This window comes from Mastacembelus armatus, chromosome 12 (genome assembly GCF_900324485.2).
Source record: "Mastacembelus armatus chromosome 12, fMasArm1.2, whole genome shotgun sequence".
Taxonomy (NCBI): Eukaryota; Metazoa; Chordata; class Actinopteri; order Synbranchiformes; family Mastacembelidae; genus Mastacembelus; species Mastacembelus armatus.
The window spans coordinates 2,730,172-2,752,746 of NC_046644.1; the positions used below are offsets into that span (position 1 = coordinate 2,730,172).

The 22,575-nt window shown below is 42.0% G+C and overlaps 1 protein-coding gene across 1 annotated transcript in view; it reads left to right on the forward strand.

Annotated features, from left to right (window-relative positions):
• The first annotated feature begins 3,416 nt into the window (after positions 1 to 3,416).
• crb2a (crumbs cell polarity complex component 2a) overlaps positions 3,417 to 22,575 on the forward strand; it is a 29,008-nt gene continuing 9,849 nt past the window's right edge. Inside the window, exons 1-2 of the mRNA XM_026297575.1 lie at positions 3,417 to 3,483; positions 21,286 to 21,978. Coding sequence (XP_026153360.1) covers positions 3,417 to 3,483; positions 21,286 to 21,978 — 760 coding nt within the window. The remainder of the gene's footprint in view (positions 3,484 to 21,285; positions 21,979 to 22,575) is intronic.

Sequence of the window (22,575 nt, forward strand, 5' to 3'; positions counted from 1 at the left end):
AAGGAGTTAAGGTCATCATGGAGTGTTGCTGAATTATAATCTGTGACCTGAATGGTCCTACTGGTTGAGGGAGCTTTATTCACAGCTGCCATATTCTTGAGGCCCTGCCAGGCCAAACGGAGATTACCTTCAGCAAAGGATTGTTCCAATTTGTTCTTATATTTCAGCTTGGAGGTTTTAATGGCCCGCTTGACCTCCTTGTTAGCTTCCTTCTTTTCCATCTCAGAGCCAGTGAAGAAAACTCTCTTTTTTTTGTTTAGAATTTCCTGGAGTTCTTTAGTAACCCAAGGTTTGTTGTTGGGGAAGATTATAATGATTTTGGTGGGAATGATAGAGGTCACACAGAAGGAAATGAAGGAACTGTGTCTACCTGCTCATTAATATTAGAGGATGTGGATATGAGGCATTTCCAATCAATGGCTTTGAAGCCACTGAAGTTTGTACCTCAATACTTTCAATTCTCTCCTTCACTCCAACGAGATTGTCATACATCACTGGTCAGATAAATCTGCTTCTGGGGCCCTCTGCTTTCTAAACTGGTTCTTTTAGAAAATGCTTAATCTTTTTAAAAACTACAAGAGTTTGTGAGTATACAAAACAAAAGTAACAAGGAGCTGAGTAATCATATACACAACACTGTCTAAGTGGATGTTCAAAACAATCATTGGTTTGAAAAGGTGGCTGTAAAATTATCATTTAAACACTATGATTCATGATTTAACTAATAATTAGATGCCTCTGTCAGCTTGTCAAAGTAAGAAAAATATAAGAAATATACAAATAATATATAAGAGTCAGAGTAAGCTCATTAATGAAATGCTTTATATGCCTGTTTCCACTGTGATAAGTCATTTCTGTGTGTGCTGTACTGCTGTGCATATGGCACAGAATGTCATATCCTGATCAGCTTATCATCATAAAAAAACTTGTTTGTAATGCTGACAGCAGAAAGTAGATTGATCTGTGCTAAATAGCTCATGATCTCACAGATAGTAGCATCTGGATGACTAATAACATTTGGCATTTGTGGTTTACCACTCCATTGTTATCTATTACTGATTAGGAAGGAACTTGTCAAGGTTAGAACAGATCTTCTATGGTAGTCCAGTCCCTCTGTATCATGCAATATTTTAGTACAGCTTGCATTTATATTACTTTATGTACTGAAAGAATATCTACTGTGACTCAGTTTGAGTCAGTGTTTACTCACTACTGGAGTATGGTATGTTCACTCACTCAACCGGAAGTTCTTCACTGAAAAAGCATTTTCAGGAATAAAAGAGTTGGGCTCTGTGTTGTCTGTAATGAAGATTTGTGTACTTTTTGAATTTCTCTGAATTAGTAAATGTAAAATTGAACTCCCTGCAACAAAACATGACATCATCAAACACCAGAGTGATCTGGACAGTCAAATAGGTGTAGAAGTGTATAAGCCTCATAGAATAGTCTACAAAGTTGTCATTGAAATTCTACCTCACAGTAATTAAATTAAATGATAATGTTGCTAATAACATTTAATCATAATTGTCAAATGCTGTGTCATATTGTTATGAATCGCTATACGGTGTTTTGGTATCTGGCAAGCCTTCACAGTCAAGGATCTACAGTATTGAACTAACTTTAGTTGTATTAATACTGGTACCCGAAGCAATACATCAACTTGCAGTTTTGTGATCCAGGTCTTGCCAATACCCACACAAGTAGGCCAATATGCACAGCTCACAATATCATGATCATGTGCTATTTACTGTAGGTGAGACAAAGTTCAAGGGTGAAAATCTGTCCCGTAAGGTGTCAGAAGCAGCTGGTGAGGGATGAAGAGAGTAAAGGGGGGTAAGAATTCTCTAACAGGCTAAAGTGATAGATGTCTGACTGCTAAGCTCCACACTACAAAAGACCCACTAAAGCTGCTGAAGACACTAATGAGTCAGTGACTAAAACCTGGCCTGGATCACTGGACTGCACAAAGTGAAGAAAACCACCGGCTGACTGACACACAAGATTCGAGGGTTTCGAAATCTTTTGGCTCCAAAATTCAAAATGTTTCTAGTATTATTTCTCTTCACTCCATACACCCATTTTCCTAAAATGTATGACGTAACAGATTTGAAAGGTTTACAGAGTTGTGTGTTTTTGGTTCATTAGTGTCATTTTTTTGAGTGTGAATGAAACAAGGCAAACCATTGCATGATAGAAATGCAATTTTATCCGTGTTTCTGTCCCTGTTTTTCAAGAAAGAAGCTACAAAAAATATTGCATATTTTCTTGCAAACAAACCAGGGATGTTGTAGTTGTTTTACACACCACTCATTTATAATGTGAAATAGCCTACATGTTTTCATTCTGAGAAATTATATAAAAATTTAATCAAACTATCATGTTCATTAAAATGATGAAGTCCAACGTTTGGCTTACAGACTGAAAAAACTGTAGATCAGTGCAATTAAATAGTAACTCTGATGATAACCCAATCAGGACAAGTATCACTACTACAAATGGATTATGCTTTGGTTAAAAAACAGGTCAACAATAGAAGTTAGTAAAAACAATCATAGGTAGCAATTTTCTACATACTTATGCTCATAGTTTGATGGTGTCATATACTTATTCACACCCAGGATGAACTTGTCAATGTCTTGCCCAAGGACACTTTAACAAGTGAACAAGTGGACTGGAGATGCCATTGATCAAACCACCAATCCTTAAACTAGGGAACTGCCTGCATTGCCACCTGAGTTACAGCCCTCTTCAGTTTCACTTAGGAAAGAGGCACATTTTTTCTTAATTGTGTTCATCAGTATTGATCTCTAGCTCTCTATAACATGTTTGAGGCCAAAATAAAGCCCCTGTGTACGGCTGATGTTTTCAAAGGTGATCAGTGTTTTGCTGATGAATGTTAGTTTCAGTTCCAGTTCAGTTTGTCAGACACTGAGGCTGTGTAGTCAGTGAACAATACTAGTTGATTTTTGTAGGTTATTCCAAAAGAAGAGAAATGCATAAAAATAATGTAACAATAATTTAGTCAGTCATCTTCACTAAAACAGAAACTAGTGCCAGCTGAATAACTGCATAACTATACCTTTAAGATGATATTTTTTCGGTCTTTTTGCCTTCCCTTACAGTATCTCCTTAGCAGGTGTTAATCCAGCTCATGTTTTGCTGTTGTCTCTCCGCTCTCATGGCTGATTACACTCTGAGTCCAGAGCAGAGAGGGCTGTCTGTTTCAGGCTGGTGCTATACTCATTAGTAGCCAAGGATGGCCAGTGTGCAGCATGCCTGCCTGTAAACACGCAGCAACATAGTGAGGGGCACTTTTCCCATCATACAGTACCATACCAGTACTGTAGGACTTGATTGTTTTGTTATTTTAACACACTACCTTGGGGTCTCATAGAGATCCAGCTAAGTGATTTACCATGGAGTTGGGGAAAGTTCATGTGAATTTAAAGACAGTGCTGCTGACGATGATGATGTTCAAATGGGGTGAGTAAAATAACAGTTACTGTGTGTTTTAGAGGGCAGTTTGTAATGGTAATTAAATGCTAAAGCACTCCATTATATGTCAGACTTTAAATCTTAATGACAGACGTGTGGTCACTTGTAATTAAATGTTAGTGTTATTAAATGGAAGTTTTCAATGGGATGACCTACTGTGTGCTTACTGACTAAAACACATATATATGCTAACATTGCATCATATATTGGACAATCTACAGGAGCTAGGAATTTCATGTTTTTGAACCTGAATTATAGTAGGTCTCAGGAATGTCATTGAGGCTCTCAGAGATGCTGCTCCATGAACAAGTGGTTTCTAAGAGGTGCTTATAGGGCTGCTTTGTGTTCCCACGAGACTCAAATACATGGAGACAGGTTGGTTTGTCGCTTTCAAAAGTGATCAGAGGATTGGCTACCTTCAATTATATAATGAAAAACAAAAGCAAGTGGAGGATTATAATTTGAATTACTGATGCTAATGGACTTTATTAGAAAAATTATATTTTAAAACTGGCAGGTGATGTGTGATTGAATCATTCATTTTAGATTATATTGTATTGGTAGTGTAGTTTTTATTAGGCCTTTCAAAAACAGCAAATAGGGAAATAATAACGGTAACGGGTTCTTGGTGTCTCTGTGGGTACAAAATTATACTTATAATTATATATTGATTCAAGGAGACTGAGACAAGTATTGAAGACAACCTGTTGCAAGGTGAAGAGGCCTGATACTGTGGGAACAGTTAACCTTTCAGCAAAACAATGCCTGAAGCAAATAATCAAAACAACACTGGAGTTGAACTCATTTATGTAGCACCAAAGCGCTCAAAAGAAGTCATCTTGAAAAATAATCGTATGTCAGGTTCAGAGAGTGAAACAGTACAAAGAGGAAAAAGTCTTCAGGGCAAGTCTTTAACTATTCCTGACAAAGCCTAGACTTAAACCCCACAGAACATCTGTGGAGAGGTGTGAAGATGACAGTTCACAGACACTCCAAGTCTGACAGAGCTGAAGAGAAAGCACAAATCCTCGTGTTTAGAGCATGTAGACACTGACCTGAGAAGATTCAAGGCTGTAATGACTACCAAACAGACTTTTCGGCCATTGAGTGGTTTGATAACATGAGAATGTGGCAGCTTTGCTTTTAAGTGGTATATGCTGAGTTAGACAAAGGATGTGGTCAGCCTAGCTCTGTTCCAAAAAGACAAATGACAACACTTATATCAATCGTCTGGTCTGAGTCATGAGGAAAAAATAATCAAAAAATAAAATGTGACTATAGCACCACTGACAATGTTATTTTCAGACATTCTAACAAGTGAACCATGTTTCATGAGGATGTGAGTTTGGTAATCTGGTCAAATGTGACATCAGAGTGATAGAAGAAGAGTACGTGAAAGAGAATATGACCACGCACACTGACAGCATAGGTGACAGAAAGGAGATTGAGGCTTGAAGCTGCAATCTGTGCAGATGTCCTGGCACCAGAAGATTAGAGGAGCAAGGGATTGGCACAAAGAGGCCAGAGGGATTACAACAGAGAAAGGCTCTGGGGGTCAGGGAGGCCATCAAACCTGCTGGCTAAAAGGGGGGAGGGAAAGTAGGACGAAGAGTAGAAATGGGGGGTGGATAATGAGAAGGTGATGAAAACAGAGGGAAAGGGTGTGCCATGAGAGTAAAAAGTGACATACAAGACTGCACATGATATTAAATTATTATCATTCTAAATCATTATTATTTAGGAAATACCAATAAAACACAGACTTTTGCAGGATTATTCTTATTTGCATTTTATTTGGAAAGATGGAACTCATTCTAAATTCAGATAAAACTAAAACATGGCACAATCTGTTTTTAACATGAATAAAAAGATTTGTATTGTTTTATTGGATGTTTTTACACCTTAAAATTTTCATTCAGTTGCTCAGTTTATGGTCACCTAACCCTATTTTGATCATAATTTATTTGCTGTAACCACAATCATTCCCTAACCATAACCATATCATAGGTTTCAAGATCAGATACTGCAGAAAGTGAGAATTTTAAAAAAGTTTCACTTAATTTTACATGATATATAGTTACAGAAAACCTGAGCTGGCAGAGTGATCACAACTTCATGGTATGTAGCTAATTAAATTTGAATTTACATGTTTGCATAAGAACATATCCAGATCAATACTAAAGTCTAAAGTGTTGTAAATAATGATTCCAAATCGGCCCTCACAAATGCAGCTATACATGCAGACAAGTTGCATATGAATAAATAATTAAGGAGAGGGATAAATCATTTGAAATTAATTTAATCTAATAGTAAGGCTGGAATAAAGGCCTGGATACAGCCATCACTCCATTTTACATGACTAGGTTTCTTACCAAGCAAGCAAAGGTTCATCTCATATAATTAACATGTTTATCCTGGTCTCCCTCCTACACCAAGACTAGCACTTAATCTTCATACCCTCGATGGCCAACTTGGAAGTCTACAGGTGGCTAAAACCCTCCTGAAGCACAATGTAATCTGTAAAGTTCAAACACTATTAGTGTCTAGACTTCAGAATGAAAGCAGGATGCAACTCAACCACAATTGGAAATGACAGTAACCTTCTGCTTCAAATGTGTGACTCTGAGACATGGTCGTAGGGCTTTACTTAGCAGCTTTGAGACAAATTGCCAAAATCATATTAAACATAAGCTATACAAAATGACTTACCAATAGGGTTATGGGTTATGACAAAGGCCAAATTAGGTGCGGCAATTACTACTGACAGTACATGACATTGCATGTGGTTTTTTGTGGTTATTGTAGAATTATTAGGGGACACTTTGATCAGCATGTTTCTTTTACCCCCAAAATTTTTAATGAACAAATTTACAATAAACATTTAACGTTACATCAATGTATGACAAAAAGGGTTCATACAACTGTAAAACTTTGTACAGGCCAAGGTAGTGTAGATTCATTCAAATACATAAATTAAACTTTGTTGCAACAATTGTTTAAATTCATTTTTTTCTATTAATGTCACAGTGTCACATAATGATAAAGTGAAAGCAGAATTTTATGAATGTTTGCAAATTTATTAAAAAGAAAAAACTGAAATATCACATTTACATAAGTATTCAGACCTTTTACTACAACAAATTAGCTCAGGTGCCTCCCATTTATCTTGATCTTTGCTGAGATGTTTCTACACCTTGACTGGAGTCCATGCAACACATATCAGAACAAGAACCAAACCATGAGGTCAAAGGAACTGGCTGCAGAGACAGGATTGTTGATAGGCACAGAGCTGGAGAAGGCTACAAAAATATTTCTGCTGCACTGAAAGTTCCCAGGAGCACAGTGGCCTCTATAATACTCAAATGGAAGAAGTTTGGCACCACCTGGACTCTTCAAAGAGCTGGTCGCCCAGACAAACTGAGCAATCGTGGGAGAAGGGCCTTAGTAAGGGACCAAGAACCCAGTCACTCTGACTGAGTTCCAGAGATCCTGTGTGGAGATGGGACAAAGACTTTCAGACTGTGAGGAACAAGATTCACTGGTCTGATGAAACCATGACTGAATTAACATTACCTGTGTCACCATTTAACATTACCATAAGATCAAGCCCAATGTTGATACACTCAAACAGCTCATAAGCTGTTGAAAAGTGCAAGTGTATATTTTTCATTTAAGTTTTTAATAAAAGTTTAAAAGGCAAAACCAAGTTATCACTCATAGCAGCTTGAGGATGCTATCCAACATTAAACTCCGAAGAAGAAGAGGGGACACTGTGGTTTATCTTATGGTAACATTAATGATTCATTAGTCAAACAGTATTTCTTCTAAAAGTGTGTATGATATGGCTAATGATGGCGTTATCACTCCCTCGGACGTTTGATTAGCTAAAACAACAGTGCTAGCTAACGTTAGCTCAGTGTTATTTAACTGGAGGGGGAGATGGAGCTCCTCTGCCTTTAGCTGTGATGGTTAAGGTGAAAATAATCTGACTGAAATGTTTATTCAGAGCAGTCAGCAGCATGAATGATATTCAGTCAACACACCAAGCAACAAGTTCATGTAGCAGCCTAACAGCCTCCTAAAAGACTGGTCAGAACTGATTTGTCCTGAAATACATATAATGACTCAGTGAAAGCCAGTGCTAATTAACTTTAACAGATGCCAGAGCCACCTCAGTTGGCTCCTCTCGATGTGCAGGAGCAGCGTTTGTACTCCGAGCTCCTCCCGGGTGACGGAGCTCCTCACCCTATCCCTAAGGGAGCCCTGCGAAGGAAGCTCATTTCAGTCGCTTGTATCCGAGACCTTGTCCTTTCGGTCATGACCCAAAGCTCATGACCATAGGTGAGAGTAGGAACATAGATTGACCGGTAAATTCACCACGACGGACCGGTACACCGACCACATTGCTGCTGCCGATGCCCCAAACCATCTGTCAATCGCGCGTTCCCTCCTTCCCTCACTCGTGAACAAGATCCCAAGATACTTAAACTCCTTCACCTGAGGCAGGATCTCTCCCCCGGCCTGGAGATGGCAAGACACCTTTTTCAGGTTGAGAACCATGGCCTCGGACTTGGAGGTGCTGATTCTCATCCCAGCCACTTCACACTCGGTTGCAAACTGCCCCAACGCACGCTGGAGGTCATGGCAACAGGACTCAATCATCTGCAAAAAGCAGAGATGAAATCCTGTGGTCCCCGAACTGGACTCCCTCTGGCCCCTGACTGTGCCTAGAAATCCTGTCCATAAAAATAATGAACAGAACTGGTGACAAAGGGCAGCCCTGCCGGAGTCCAACATGCACTGGGAACAGGTCTGCTGGCAATGCGAACCAAGCTTCCCCTCCGTTTGTACAGAGACCGGATAGCCCTTAGCAAAGGGCCGCGGACCCCATACTCCTGGAGCACCTCCCACAGGATGCCGTGAGGGACCCGGTCGAATGCCTTCTCCAAGTCCACAAAGCACATGTGAACTGGGTGGGCAAACTCTCATGAACCCTCGAGCACCCTTGAGAGGGTATAGAGTTGGTCCAGTGTTCCATGACCAGGGCGAAAACTTTTGTTTCCGAAATGTTTCCGAAAACATTGCACCTTCTGGATCTGAGGTTTGAGCACCGGCCAGATCCTCCTCTCCAGCACCCTGGCCTGGCATAGACCTTCCCAAGGAGTGTGATCCCTCTGTAGTTGGAACACACTCTCCGGTCCCCCTTCTGAAAAAGAGGGACCACCACCCCGGTCTGCCAATCCAGGGGAACTGCCCCCGATCACACAGGCGTGTCCGCCATGACAGCCCAACAACATCCAGAGACTTGAGGTACTCGGGCCGGATCTCATCCACCCCTGGTGCTTTTCCACTGAGGAGCTGCCGAACTACCTCAGTGACCTCAGCTTGGGTGATGGATGGATCAGCCTCTGAATCCCCAGCCCCTGCTTCCTTTATGGAAAACTCCGACATGTGGCGGCTGAGCTGGGGAGCTATGAGCAAGCCCACACCAGCTCGCCGCCTCTCGCCGTGAGCAACTCCAGAGTAGAAGAGAGTCCAGCCCCTCTCAAGGAGTTGGGTTCCAGAGCCCAGGCTGTGTGTGGAGGCAAGCCTGACTATCTCTAGTCGGTACCGCTCAACCTCCTGCACAAGCTCAGGCTCCTTCCCCCCTAGTGAGGTGACATTCCATGTCCCTAAAGCCAGTTTTAGCGTCAAAGGATTGGGTCGTCCTGGTCCCCGCCCTCGACCTCCGCCCAATCCACAGAGCACCGGCCTCTTATGGATCTTCTGCAGGTGGTGGGCCCATACAAGGCTGCCCCACGTCACTCTTTTGGGCTTCGCCATACCTGGTGACGTCGCAGTCCCTGCTGTTCTCTTCATAAGGGGTGTTTGAACCGCTCTTGGTCTGGTCCGTCACCTAGGACCTGTTTGCCTTGATTGGCTACCCTGTCTCCATCTCCGGCTCACCAGCTTTCACCACTGTTTCTCCTGTTCCCGTCGCTGGCTCTCCAGTCCCTGTTGCCAGCTACCCAGTCTCCACCGCCAGCTCTCGTGTCCCTGCAGCCGGCTCCCCAAATTCAATCGCCAGTTCTCCACTGCTCACTGCCAGTTCTCCTGTCTCTGACGCCGGCTTTCCTGTCTCCATCGCCGGCTCTTCACTCTCCACTGCTGGTTCCCATGTCCCTGCGGCCTGCACCCCAGTCTTCAACACCGGCTCCTCAGTCATCGATACCAGTCTCCACAGCCCGGTGACGAAGGCGTCATTGGCCATCCTCGTCCCCAGCTAGCCAGCCAGAGTTCCCACTCCCACTGCCTCAGCACCAGCGATGCTGCCGTAGGAAGAGGCCGTCTTGTTCTCCAGCGCCCCAGTCTCAGTCTCCAGTATCCCCACCAGTATCTTCCGAGTCCCTTCCCCGCCGGACGAAGGTGTCCCCACTGAGGTTCCATCCCTTCTCCCCAAGCTTCAGTGTGCCGACGAAGGTGTCCCTGCTGAGGTTCCATCCCTTTTCCCCTAGCCTCAATGTGCCGACGAAGGCTTCCCTGCAGAGGTTCTGCCCCAGCTTCCTGAACCTCAGTGTGCCGATGAAAAAGTCCCCACTGAGGTTCCAGCCCTGCTCCCCAGGGCTCAGTACGCCGACAGCCGTGTGCTGGCTGAAGCTCCTCTCCAGCTCTCTGGGCCTCAGTGTGCCCATGAAGGTGTCCCTGCTGAAGTTCCGCCCCTGACTCCCGGACCTCGTCCTGGTGGGTCAGCCAACCCTGCCGACGCCACTGCCCCACATGTGCCTGAGCTTCGCCCTGGTGGTTTGGCCAGCTCTGCTAATGCCATCACCTCTTCCAGCTCTGAGACTCATCCTGGTGGGTCAGCCAGTGCTGCCAATGCCACCACCTCTCCAGATCTTGGACTTTGTCCCGGTGGGTTGGCCGGTCTGGCTGACGCCACTGCATCTCCTGACCCAAAGCCTTTTCCAAGTGGGTCGGCCCTGCTGACACCACTGTCCCTCCTGAACCTGACCTTTGTCTTGGTGGGTCAGCTGGTTCCAACGACACCACTGCCTGTCCTGGTCCTGAGCCTAGTCCCAGTGGGTTGGCTGGTCCTGCAAATGCCACCACCTCTCCACGTCCTGTCCTCTAGAGCAGCCCCAGACTTCAGCTCACCCGAGGCATCATTCTCCAGTGGGGCCCTGGATCCTGGCTCACCCGAGGGGTCGGCCACCAGAGCGGCCCTGGATCCTCGCTCCCCAAGGAGCTGTCCTCCAGAGTGGCCCCAGATTTTAGCTCACCCCAGGGATCATCCTCCAGAGCTCTCATGTACTGTCATGAGGCGGCAGTACCTGCCTTCCCAGATTCCTTGTCTCTTTCCGCCTCTCCCTCATGGGTGTTTTGTGTCTCCCCCGTCTGTGATTTAGTTGCAGGTGCACATCAGAGACTGGGCGTTGCTGATGCGGTCCACCTGCTGCCAATTACTCCCATTGCAATAAAGTTTACAGTCCTTAACTGTGTCTTCGCCACTTTCTCCGTTTACCCATGTGGTAGTGGAAATCCCACAACGTATGTTCATTGTTGTTGACTTGTTCATACTTACCTCTAAAATTGGTCCTCCTCAGGTCTCTCAGCTTCTGCGGATTGCTCTCGAGTTGATTGCTGCTGTGTGCCCCTGCCTCATCACATCTTGTCTTACCTGCATTCCCGTCCTGGAGTTTTTGAGTCTTAGCTCCAGTGATTTTCTCTTACAATAAACTTTGTTTTTCAAGTCAGCAAATCTGCCCTTGGGTCCTAATTTGAGTTTCATAACATCTCTTCCTCCAGTTAAAGGACACAGGACACTCATTTGAAGACAAAGATTTTTTTGGACAGAGAGGATAAAGGGTTTGAGAGAGGGGTTCAAGAAGCAAACAACAACAAAAAAGAGGTGGGGGGCTCAGGCACAACCTGTCTCCGATCTACCACACTGCCAAATCCCAAGAAGTTGAACACTTCATACACCCTTCAGGGAGGACACACTATACACCCAGTTTGTGGATCAAAGGGATCACATGAGTCCACCATTAGATCCATGCTCATCTGTGCAAACTTCCATTGTTCACTTAACGAGCCTACCAAGGCTTGTGGTGGACTGAAATGAACTTGGAATTTAAATTAAGATCTCTAACCAACTTCTCTCAGACTTGAGAAGCCACATGGATAAGTGCTGAAACATTTTGACTTAACAGCATGAAGTCCAGTTAGCATGACTCGAACCATCTATCCATCCATCTTCTTCCGCTTATCCGGGGCCGGGTCACGGGGGCAGTAGCCGAATCCGGGATACCCAGACTTCCTTCTCCCTGGACACTTCCTCCAGCTCTTCCGGGGAGACACCGAGGCGTTCCCAGGCCAGCCAGGAGACATAGTCCCTCCAGCGTGTCCTAGGTCTTCCCCGGGGCCTCCTCCCGGTGGGACATGCCCGGAACACCTCCCCAGGAAGGCGCCCAGGAGGCATCCGAAACAGATGCCCGAGCCACCTTAACTGACTCCTCTCCATGTGGAGGAGCAGCGGCTCTACTCCGAGCTCCTCCTGGGTGACCGAGCTCCTCACCTTATCTCTAGGGCAAATAGGGTGAGGAGCCTATCTCCCTTAGAGTCCAGTCCACAAAACACATGTGGACTGGTTGGGCAAACTCCCATGAACCCTCGAGCACCCTCGAGAGTGTGTAGAGCTGGTCCAGTGTTCCACGCCCAGGACGGAAACCGCATTGTTCCTCCTGGATTCGAGGTTCGACCACCGGCAGGATCCTCCTCTCCAGCACCCTGGCATAGACCTTCCCCGGGAGGCTGAGGAGTGTGATCCCTCTGTAGTTGGAACACACCCTCTGGTCCCCCTTCTTAAAAACTCGAACCAGTTATGAGGAAATGGGGGAATGGGAAACAGATGAGCAGGTGAGCATGAGCGGACACTTACATGTGAAGAAAATATATAAAATTAGATACACTTATCAGTGTTCAGTTGGTCGACATAGCTCAAAGGCAAAGTTTATGTTGTTTCTATTGGTGATAAATCTGAGCAGATTATTATGATCACACCTGGAATTCAATTCTCGGACTGCTGTTTTCAGCCTGTACACATCAGTAATGTTGCTCTGACAGACCTGTCTAAGGAAAGGAATGTACATAAACAGTTGCCAGATTGTTAAAGGGCAGATCACTACTATTTACTGTGAGAATAAAAGGAAACCAAAAGATAGTTACAGACAAAACTGAAGCACACAGGCCCAACTTGCTCAAACCAAACAAAAAAAATTGTTTACAGCAAAAAGGTAAACTAAAAACACTAATCAACAACTAGGGTTAACACACTATAATGTCTATACACAAACACTATTTACACTATTAACAAAATTACAAGAGCTAGGGTAAGAAATGCGAAGGGTCTAAATTGCGTGGTTTCTCAACATGTCTAATTTAATCTCTGTAACCAACAAGCAAACAAGACCCAGCACAAATAGTCCAGTGTCAAAGTTAACCACAATACATAGTCTAACTAAGAGGTTTCAACTGCAGCACAAGACACAAAATGTTGGTGATGAGGCAGGTAGTACACAGGGTAAAGTAGAGCTACCACCAGATACCTGGGCACTCCTCACTAATGTACGATATGTCCTTTCAATGTCCTCTCAGAAATTGCATTCACAATCAGCTGACTGACAACAGGTGCAGTGGATCAGCTCACTGTCATCTGTTGGTCACCACCTCTCTGTATTCCTGTGATAGAGAAAACACCAGAAATATACCACACACACACATGGGGACCTTAGGGCACCTTAGGGTACATCACAGTTGCTTAACACAGCTATGCAGATGGCAGTCAGATTTGCCTAGCTCTTACACGAAGTGACAATGGTTCCTTAGACTAACACTATTAGTGCTTAGAAGATGTAAATATGTGGCAACTACATTTCCTTCAATTAAATAAAGACAAGACAATAAGAGGAGCACTGTAGTGTATGTAGACCACTGTAAAGAAGAATGCTAAGAACTCTACACTGGAGAAACCAAACAATCAGTGCACAGGAGGAGCAGCTCCTCAGGACCACAGTCAGCTGTGCACCTCCATTTAAAGGAAACAGGACACTAAAAGAGGGGACAGAGAAGCTATACATGTTCAGGTAGAAAAACTCCTTAACAAGAGTGGGGGGGTACAGACATTACCTGCCTTCAATTTACCAGATTGCCCTTTCATCTGTTCTCAGGAAGTTAAAGAACACTTCACATATCCTTCAGGGAGGACACACTCTCCACCCAGTTTGTGGATCAGAGGGGGTCACAAGATCATTAAATCCTAACAACCCTCATATCTGCTCATGTCCATTGTTCACCTAACAAGCCTATTGAGGCCAGGTGTGAAGTGAAACCAAAGCAGGAGTGTGGGTCTAATGACTCTCACCTCATTTACATAGTTCACCTAAAGAGCCTAATCAGACTAGGGGTAGAGTGAAAGCAGTTTCAAGGATAAAATTGAGATCTTTAACCAACTTCCCCTTAGACTGAAGAAGCCACTTGATTAGTGCTGAAACGTTTCGACCTAAAAACTAGAAGTCCAGTTACCGTGAATCACCTTCTAGATAATTTCATCTGGATGACCAAGAATCTTCACAGTCTGGTCTTCACAAAAAGTCAGACAAAGCTGCTTTTGGCTACTATGCTGTACACAATACAACTAGGTTCCTGATGACTCCTGATGCCCCAGCTCTAACCACTTTAAAATCCAACCTGAAAGCTCTGTTGTTTTTGCTCTGTTGTTTTGCTTGACTTGTGTCTCTGTTGTGCTTTTGCTTCCTCTGTTGTATTTCACATCTTAACTACTGGAGCTACAACTATACATAGCTGTGTCTCTGATCTGTTATCTTTGTCTAATAATTGTTTTCTTTCTATGTATTTTATTTCATTCTTGTTTTTAATGCTAATTGTTTTCAATGTTGTTAATGCTTATGTACAGTACTTTGAATTGCCTCTGTATTTGGAATGTGCTGTATTACTAAAGCTTTCTTTCTTTGCAAAAATAAAAATGGAATAGAAGATTCACTAAATTTGCTCATCCATTTAATCTCTATATAAATAACTAACATACACTGACAAGATGGTGCCGCTGTGTTTGGCTAGCCATCTGTCCCCTCTCCTCCTGTCTTCTGTTTTTCAAATTTTAGTATGCTATTCGCAAATGACCACATCGGCCCTAGTCTATGACCATCAAACACTTTTAAATCTTCGACCAGCTGCCCGTGAAATGTTTTTATTTGTTTTTGGTGAACAAAATACGTCCGTTTCCGGACTGCCACCCTGCCTATGCATCAAAGACAGAGATGTTGGGATGGTTGGTGCGATTGTGGGCTGTTCTCCTGGATGCCTCAACTGCCTCCTGGACTAAAACGGACTTCCCCCTTGGTTTTCTGTTTTGTGGCGCTTTCTGGACCCAGCCAATGGTTGTTTGGTTCCAATCACAGGTTTTCTGAAGGATACAGCGTCCGGCGGCTCCCCATCTTCGCCTGCATGGAGTATATTTGGAACATCTTAAGCCGCTGCCCTGTGTTGGAATTCAGACCCAGGATCCACCTCCTACCAGATTTGGCTTACTAAATGCCAGATCATTGTCTAACAAAACATTTATACTCAGACATTTTCTTACTTCTAATAATTTGGATTTTTTCTGCATTACTGAAACATGGTAGACGGCCGAGGACACTGGTTCTCTCTCTGAGCTCTTGCCACTCAGCTGTGGCTATTTTAACTGTCCAAGGACTTCAGGCAGAGGATGAGGTATGGCAGTTGTTTATAAGTTAAGATTTTAAATGTAAGCAGTCTTCGTTAGTTAGACAACGTTCTCCAGTTTTGAACTGGCCACTTTTGAAATTGGCCAATCTAATCCTGTGCTGTGTGTTGTCATTTTGTCGTCCTCCCAAATATAATAAGGATTTTATTAATGACGTTTCTGACTTTTTAACTGGGATTATTCCAAACTAGGACCGGGTTCTCATTCTTGGAGTTTTTAACATTCACGTGTGTTGCCCTGACAAACCTTTGGTGATGGAATTTTTAAATATTGTTGACTCCTGTAACTGGCCCCACCCACAAACTTGGCCATACACTGGACCTTGTTTTGTTCTGTGGTTTGCCTGTGCTTAACTTGGAGATCAGTGACCCTGTGTTCTCCAATCATACGCCTGTTCTGTTTGAGGTGGGTTTTTCTTGTCCCACTATTAAAACATCTGCCCTGCTCGGCACTGTCGGGCCTTTAACTTCTTGTCTGTGAATGTTTTTTTGTGTGTAAGGTGACTACTACTAGGTCTCTTATTTCACCACCAATTTCTGCCCTTTCTGTCTCTGTTCCCTGCTGTGCTACTGTTTTTAATCACTTTCAACCAGTATCTTTGCCACAATTAGAGGATGTGATTGCCCTTATAAATCCCTCTGGTTCCCCTTATGATCCAGCTCCCCCATGGTTCTTTAAGAAAGTTTTTCATTGTAGAGGTCAATTGATCCTTAATATCATTAAGAGTAGTTTATTACCTGGTGTGGTTCCCTCTGTTTTTAAGCATGTGGTGGTGCAACCACTAATTAAGAAACCCGGCCTTGACCAGACTCTACTGGCAAATTATAGACCCATCTCCAGTCTGCCCTTTCTCTTAAAAATCCTTGAAATAATTGTGTACACACAATTAAAGTTTTTCCTAGATGAAAATGATATCCTCAAGATTTTCCAATCTGGTTTTAAATCATTTCATAGCACAGAATCAGCCTTAATTAGCCTCATGATAGCCTCTGATACTGGTGACCCTGTGATTCTTATCCTTCTTGATTTGTCTGCTGCTTCTTGATTTGTCTGCTGCAGTCGATCATATTTTAATTTGTCATCTACATGATGTTGTGGGTATTCGTGGTCCTGCTTTAGACTGGTTTAGATCCTATTTGACAGATAGAACATTCTATATAGGTTTTGCTGGTTTCGAATGCCCTCCTGCTCTTTTGTCCTCTGGGGTTCCTCAAGGCTCGATTTTAGGACCTTTGCTTTTTTTTCCTATACTCCCACTGGGTTCCATCTTTAGACACCATGATATGTCTTTTCATTGTTATGCTGATGACATCCAGGTTTATTTTCCCCTGAAATGTAACAAGGGTTTCGCCATTACACACCTATTTGCATGTCTTGAAGACATTAAAACCTGGATGGCGATGAACCTCCTTCATTTTAAAGACGCCAAGACTGAAGTGATGTTGTTTGGCCCTAGTGCCTCTTATAAGCCTTCTCATGTTAACTTTGACCCGTTGACACCTCATCTTAGACCACTGAGCACTAATCTAATCACTAATCAAAATGGATACAGATCTCAAATTCATGTTTTATGCTTACTGTTGATATGGTGTACGCCACTTTGTGTCAGTTGTTACTGTTTTAAAGTGCCTTATAAATAAAAGTATTATTAGTATTCAGTTGTGTGGGTTTATTTTAACGAAGATGATGGCTGCACATTTTTACTTCCACAAAAGAAAGTGAGTTTTATTACCTTACATGATGCCTACTGGACAGAGTATGGAACAGAGTATGGAGAGAGTATGGAAGAGAGAGCAGTCTTTATTGTTGGAAACGATCACATTTTTATTCTTTTCTACTGAAAACATCCTATTGAATACATATAGCTATAGATATAGCTTTGATTTCATAGATTCAGCATTTAGTATTTCATTGATTGGTGCATATAGTCTATATGGCTATTGTAATTGTGATAGCTGTTTATGTGTCGTTGAAATATGACTTCATGTATATAGCACCTACCAAAACAATTCTAATATTTCCAAGTTACTAGTGAAGGGCAGCAAATATTGGTGTGACTTAGGTGCTTGTCATAGAATGTGTTAAAAGCCATGGCATAAACATTAGTTGAGGGGTCACAGCAGAGTAAAGTGTGTCACAATAGTCTGTAGGAGATGAAAGCACTGAATACATTTTATTGTATCTACAAATTAACAGAATAACCTGACCATGGACAAATATCTCAGTTGGATAAAGCATGAATGAATAATTTTTTGACACCTACACCAAAAAGTACAAAGGTTACAAGCCTCTTTTTTAACTTAAGGCACATGGAGTAGACAAAAGATTGTTAATATTCCAAGTTTTAGGTACAGAGGTTATAGTTCTAATTATCTTTGATTTGCAGTTATTAATTGGACATTTGGACATCCAATAATTAATTTCAGCAAGGCATTCCATTATAATGCATATTAGTGGGATTAGACCATACTGGGATATAGATTTTTGTGTATCATCTATATGTCATTGAAAATCAACTTTATCTTTAACCCTGATTTGCCCCAGTGGTAGCAAAGTGCTTTACAGAAATAAAGGACAAGTTAAAAGTACATAGGCAAAAATCAAAAGAAGAAAATTAACTATAAATCAAATTAAAGGAGAATGAGTGCAGATAAAACACTTTCAGTTGTAACATGTGTATAGAAAGCATAAATTGACCCAGAATAGAATGCATCTCATCATGAATACCAGAGATAGATGTTGGGGAATTCAAGGATTAAAATGAAGCACGGACCTACATCTGTGACAAGCACAAGTTCATCGGTGACCTTCACAAAAATAATGCCAGTGCAGAGAGCAAAAAAAAAAAAAAAAAAATCAGATTGTTCATGGAAGAAAGCTATACTTTCTAGAGTCTTGAATAAAAATGGCATCTTGGGTCTAAAATGAGTAAAAACAGAGAGATGTTTTGGGGAAGGGGTTCTTTTAAGGGCACTAAACAGGTGCATGTTTAAAATTGCAGGTGCATGTTTAAAATTTTAGGGTAAAATGGCAGTAGACAAATAACAGTTTATAATACCTGGCTAAAATAACTGGACCATCTGGTTGAATTACTGCTTATGTTATTATTTTATTATACTTATTAGGATGCATGCAAAAAAAATCTAGTATGACAGATGATATCACCAAAATTGTGTCCATGTAGGACTCGATTGCTCACTAGAGGCTGATTTTGAAAATATTTTTTGAGGCATTATTAAACCCAAATTTAATCTTGATGTTGGTAGAGAATACAGTTTTTCTAAGTCTGGGTTTTTACTTGGCTTTGTCTTGAGTTTGAATGGGCTATGTTTTGTCTTGGTCTCAGTCACTACAGATCCTGTAATCAGGGGAGTTTATAATGAATATGCAGCATCTCCTCACAAACATTCTCATCTGTCTCAGTGATGGCACTTGTGATTTTATTTTTCTTTCGTTCACGAAAAAAACAACTTTTGCAACAGATAACACGAGGAACCCATTGTTCTCACTATTAGGTTATCTCATTAAACACTTTTTCTCTCTGCGCCCTTCCTCCCCTCATAACTCCCTTCACCATTAATATTTTCCCCTTCAGCAAGAATTTGGGAACAGGACACTGATCAAAGTGTTGGGGGTTGGGAAGTTGGGAGTGGTGAATGGGGGTATTTTACATGGCGAGTTGAGATTGGCCTAATAAAAGGAATGTGGACTGATTCCACAGAGACCTCATTGGCTCGTGAAGGGAGGGAGCCTATATATTGTAAATCTTCACTAAAACAGCCCACCTCTTCCCTATTAAAATATTCACATTCACCTTTTGAAGTAACATATAGAACAACCCCATAAGTTCAGAGAATGGCTATTCATTATGATACTTCATAGTACAGACATTATTTTCATTAGCGACAAGCAAGTTCAGACCCAAATGTACATAATTAAAGTAGCAGCCTGTTAGGCTTGTACAGTGTTCATTAAAAGTAAAACTTGTGTCCGTGTGAAATAAGACTTGACACAATGAGGCACCTGGACACAGACACATAAACATTTTGTTCATGCTGCAAATGAAGATACTATCTAACTAGAAGATACTATCCAAAGCTTTCTCCTGTAGGGCCACACTGACATTCCTGTTCACAGATATATCAACATACACTATATTAATGTATTCATTAAAAAATGTTAATAAAAAAAAGATTCATTAACCATTCTTAGCTATAAATGTGCTTGCCTGGATTAATGAATGCTAACTGTATTCAAAAACTAGGCTGCTCATAAACATATTAAAATGATTTACAGTTAAATAATAGATTGATTTAATAGATGATACAGCCACAAAATGAACAGAAATTGGCGTATGGGGAAACATAAAAACCACAGCAAATGTCATTGCAATGTGGCCATTAGTTTGTGACATATGTTGCTGCAGGATGGCTGAACAAAGGAGTGTTTAGGATTTTTTATTAAAATGTATATTAATTACTCATTTATGCTCACATGCAATATTCCTTCTTGTCTGGCCTGGCTGAACAGAGAGAATGAAAGCTTTTGGCAGTTACTTTGTCACTATTTGCATTCTCTCATGGCCTTTCAGATGAACGTATGTGGTTGAGCCAGACAAAAATTATGCATTTTTTTTGTAAACCAACACAAAATTTTAAACATTTAACATTTTCTTTTCACTTCCTTTCTTCCCTTAATGTACAGTTTCCATCTGTTTTTGTCAATGTTCATTAAAAAAAAGTCTTTATCAGTCTTTATGTAGCATATGAATGCTAAATCAAAGAGAAAAGAAGGGTTGATTTAGTTAAATCAGAGAATGTATTGGTCAATAAATCATTATCAACTTACTTGATGTTACTGGAAAGGCTGGAATATCAGGAACAGACAGGCACATGAGAATTGGTTCAATGGTGTGAGTGTTTTAGACTTCTGTCAAATCTCAAACACAGTATGCCTTTTCAAATGAAATGAGACTAAATTAGAAATGCTAGCATGGCAGGGTTAAAAGCAGGTGATTCATTTGAATCACATTTGATCATTTGAGTTCATACATATCTGATCTGTGCCCTGATAACTGTATTATTGCCACACTCCCTGTTATCCCCTGGAATCCTGGTTGTTTCCTGTTTCCAAGGTTCCCTCATCTGTAAACTCATCTCAGTCTCTGCAGTCCTTCCTTCCATTCCTGCTATAGTGTCTCCTGTGTATGTTACCCCCCAGTTCTCCTTGTTCCCTGGATTCCATTCCTGCAATTTCCAACACTTTCCTGCTCCTTCATGTGTCCTGGATCCCAGTCTCCCAGTTCATTCCACTCACCAGTTTCTCCATGAGTTCCCAGCACGGTCCACTTACTTGCCTTTCTGGATTCCCCTGAATCCTGTGTTTCCTGCTCCTGAACTCCTTGATGCCCATCACCTGGAGCATTGACTAACTGTTCTCTGGCTCTACTGTACTCTAGTAATCCTGCCTTTGTTTCCACTTGCTTCCTGCATTTACGCTGTGTCCCTGCCTAGTCCAGTCCGGTATCTGCAGCGTCAGCCACTCTCCTGTCACCCTGTATTTCCTGGTTCTGGGTCCCATCATATGTTCTCACCTGTCCCTTCATGTTTCCTGGATTCCTGTTACCCAGTTAAATATTATTCCTCTGCTCCCTGTGATTCTCTGATTCCTGTCTCCCTGTTGTTACTACTTCTTGCTCTATGGTTTATTGCCAGATCCTTGTTCAGTAAATACTTTTGTTTGAGTTATCTTCTTTTGTTCGGTGGGTCAATAAAGTTCTTTTGTCTGCAAACTTGGTTCCAGCTCTGGAATTAATACAACCCAGTGTCCCAGCAGCACACTATATCATATTGGATCATGTATTTCATAGAAAAAAAGCAAAATAAAAAAACTATACATTATTTAGTAGAAATATTCTGACACCTAAATTTTTTGTGGGCCCCATGAGATGTCCAGACTTCCTTGTAGCATTAGTTGGCCCCAGAGTAACGTTTTCTTTTGTTTTTCAGGAATCCTCTGCACAGCCACCTCAGACAAATGTCTGTCTGCACCCTGTCAGAACAGAGCTACCTGTGTAGACACTATGGATGATTATGCCTGTATCTGTTCTAAAGAGGGGGTCCGATACATGGGCAAAAACTGTGATGAACTCTACGATGCATGCTCCTTTGCTCCTTGTGAAGACTGCACCAGCACTCCTGGTACCACAGAATACCACTGTCTCTGCCCAGATGGACTGACTGGTGATAACTGCACAGAGGAGGTGGATGAGTGTCAGAGTAACCCCTGTTCCAAACCTCAATCTCTGTGTGTAGACCAGCTGAACGGCTACTTCTGCAGATGTCCATCTGGATTTGGAGGACAGGACTGCAGGACTCATATAACTGACTGCATTGATGAACCCTGCAGGAACAATGGGACTTGCATGTTACGACCAGAGGGATTTGAATGCCAGTGTGCCGCTGGGTTCGAAGGGAATACTTGTGAGGAAGATGTAAATGAGTGTTCATCAGAGCCATGTCAGAACGGTGCTATCTGTATAGATGGAGTGGCAGAGTTCCACTGCTTCTGTGTGCCAGGTTTCCAGGGCTACAACTGTGAAATTGATATCAACGAGTGCGCCTCACGACCCTGTGAGAACAACGCCACCTGTATCAATGAGAAGGACCACTACGAGTGTGAGTGCTTGATGGGCTTTTCAGGTAGATTGCAGACACACATGCACACTGCATTAATTTGCATTGACTGACATTCATTTCCTGAAGATGTAACCTTATTTTAACCATAACCATTGTCTAACCCTAACACTAACCTTAAAGCAATGGAGTTGTCACTATAGAATTTAGTGGTTTCCATGGCAGGAACTGGGGTCCTATTTACAAGCTCTGGTTAGCTTCTGGGGAGTCCTTTTTCACAGATGATGGATAACATGATTGTATTTATCTGCATAAATCTGTTTTAATGGATTTGTGAAATAAAGACAAAATAAAGACGAAATGAAAATGAAATGAACCAGTAGCTGTTCCAAACTCATGTGCATATGCTTGCTTTTGTTAAAATCTCTGAATGAAGATGTTTATTATCATGTCATCATTAATCACCTTGAAGAATATATGAGCAGTGACTTCCTGCTTTCTGACAGCATTTAGTTCTTTCTCTAGAGGTTTTTCTGTCACTTGTTTCTTGCCATCATTCGTTAATTCTAAAGTGTTTTGTTTGTTCCTGATAAACTGGATATGAGGAGTATTTTAAGTGCACGGTGAGATGTTTTTAGTCAGCTTATCTGCACTGCTGTCTTT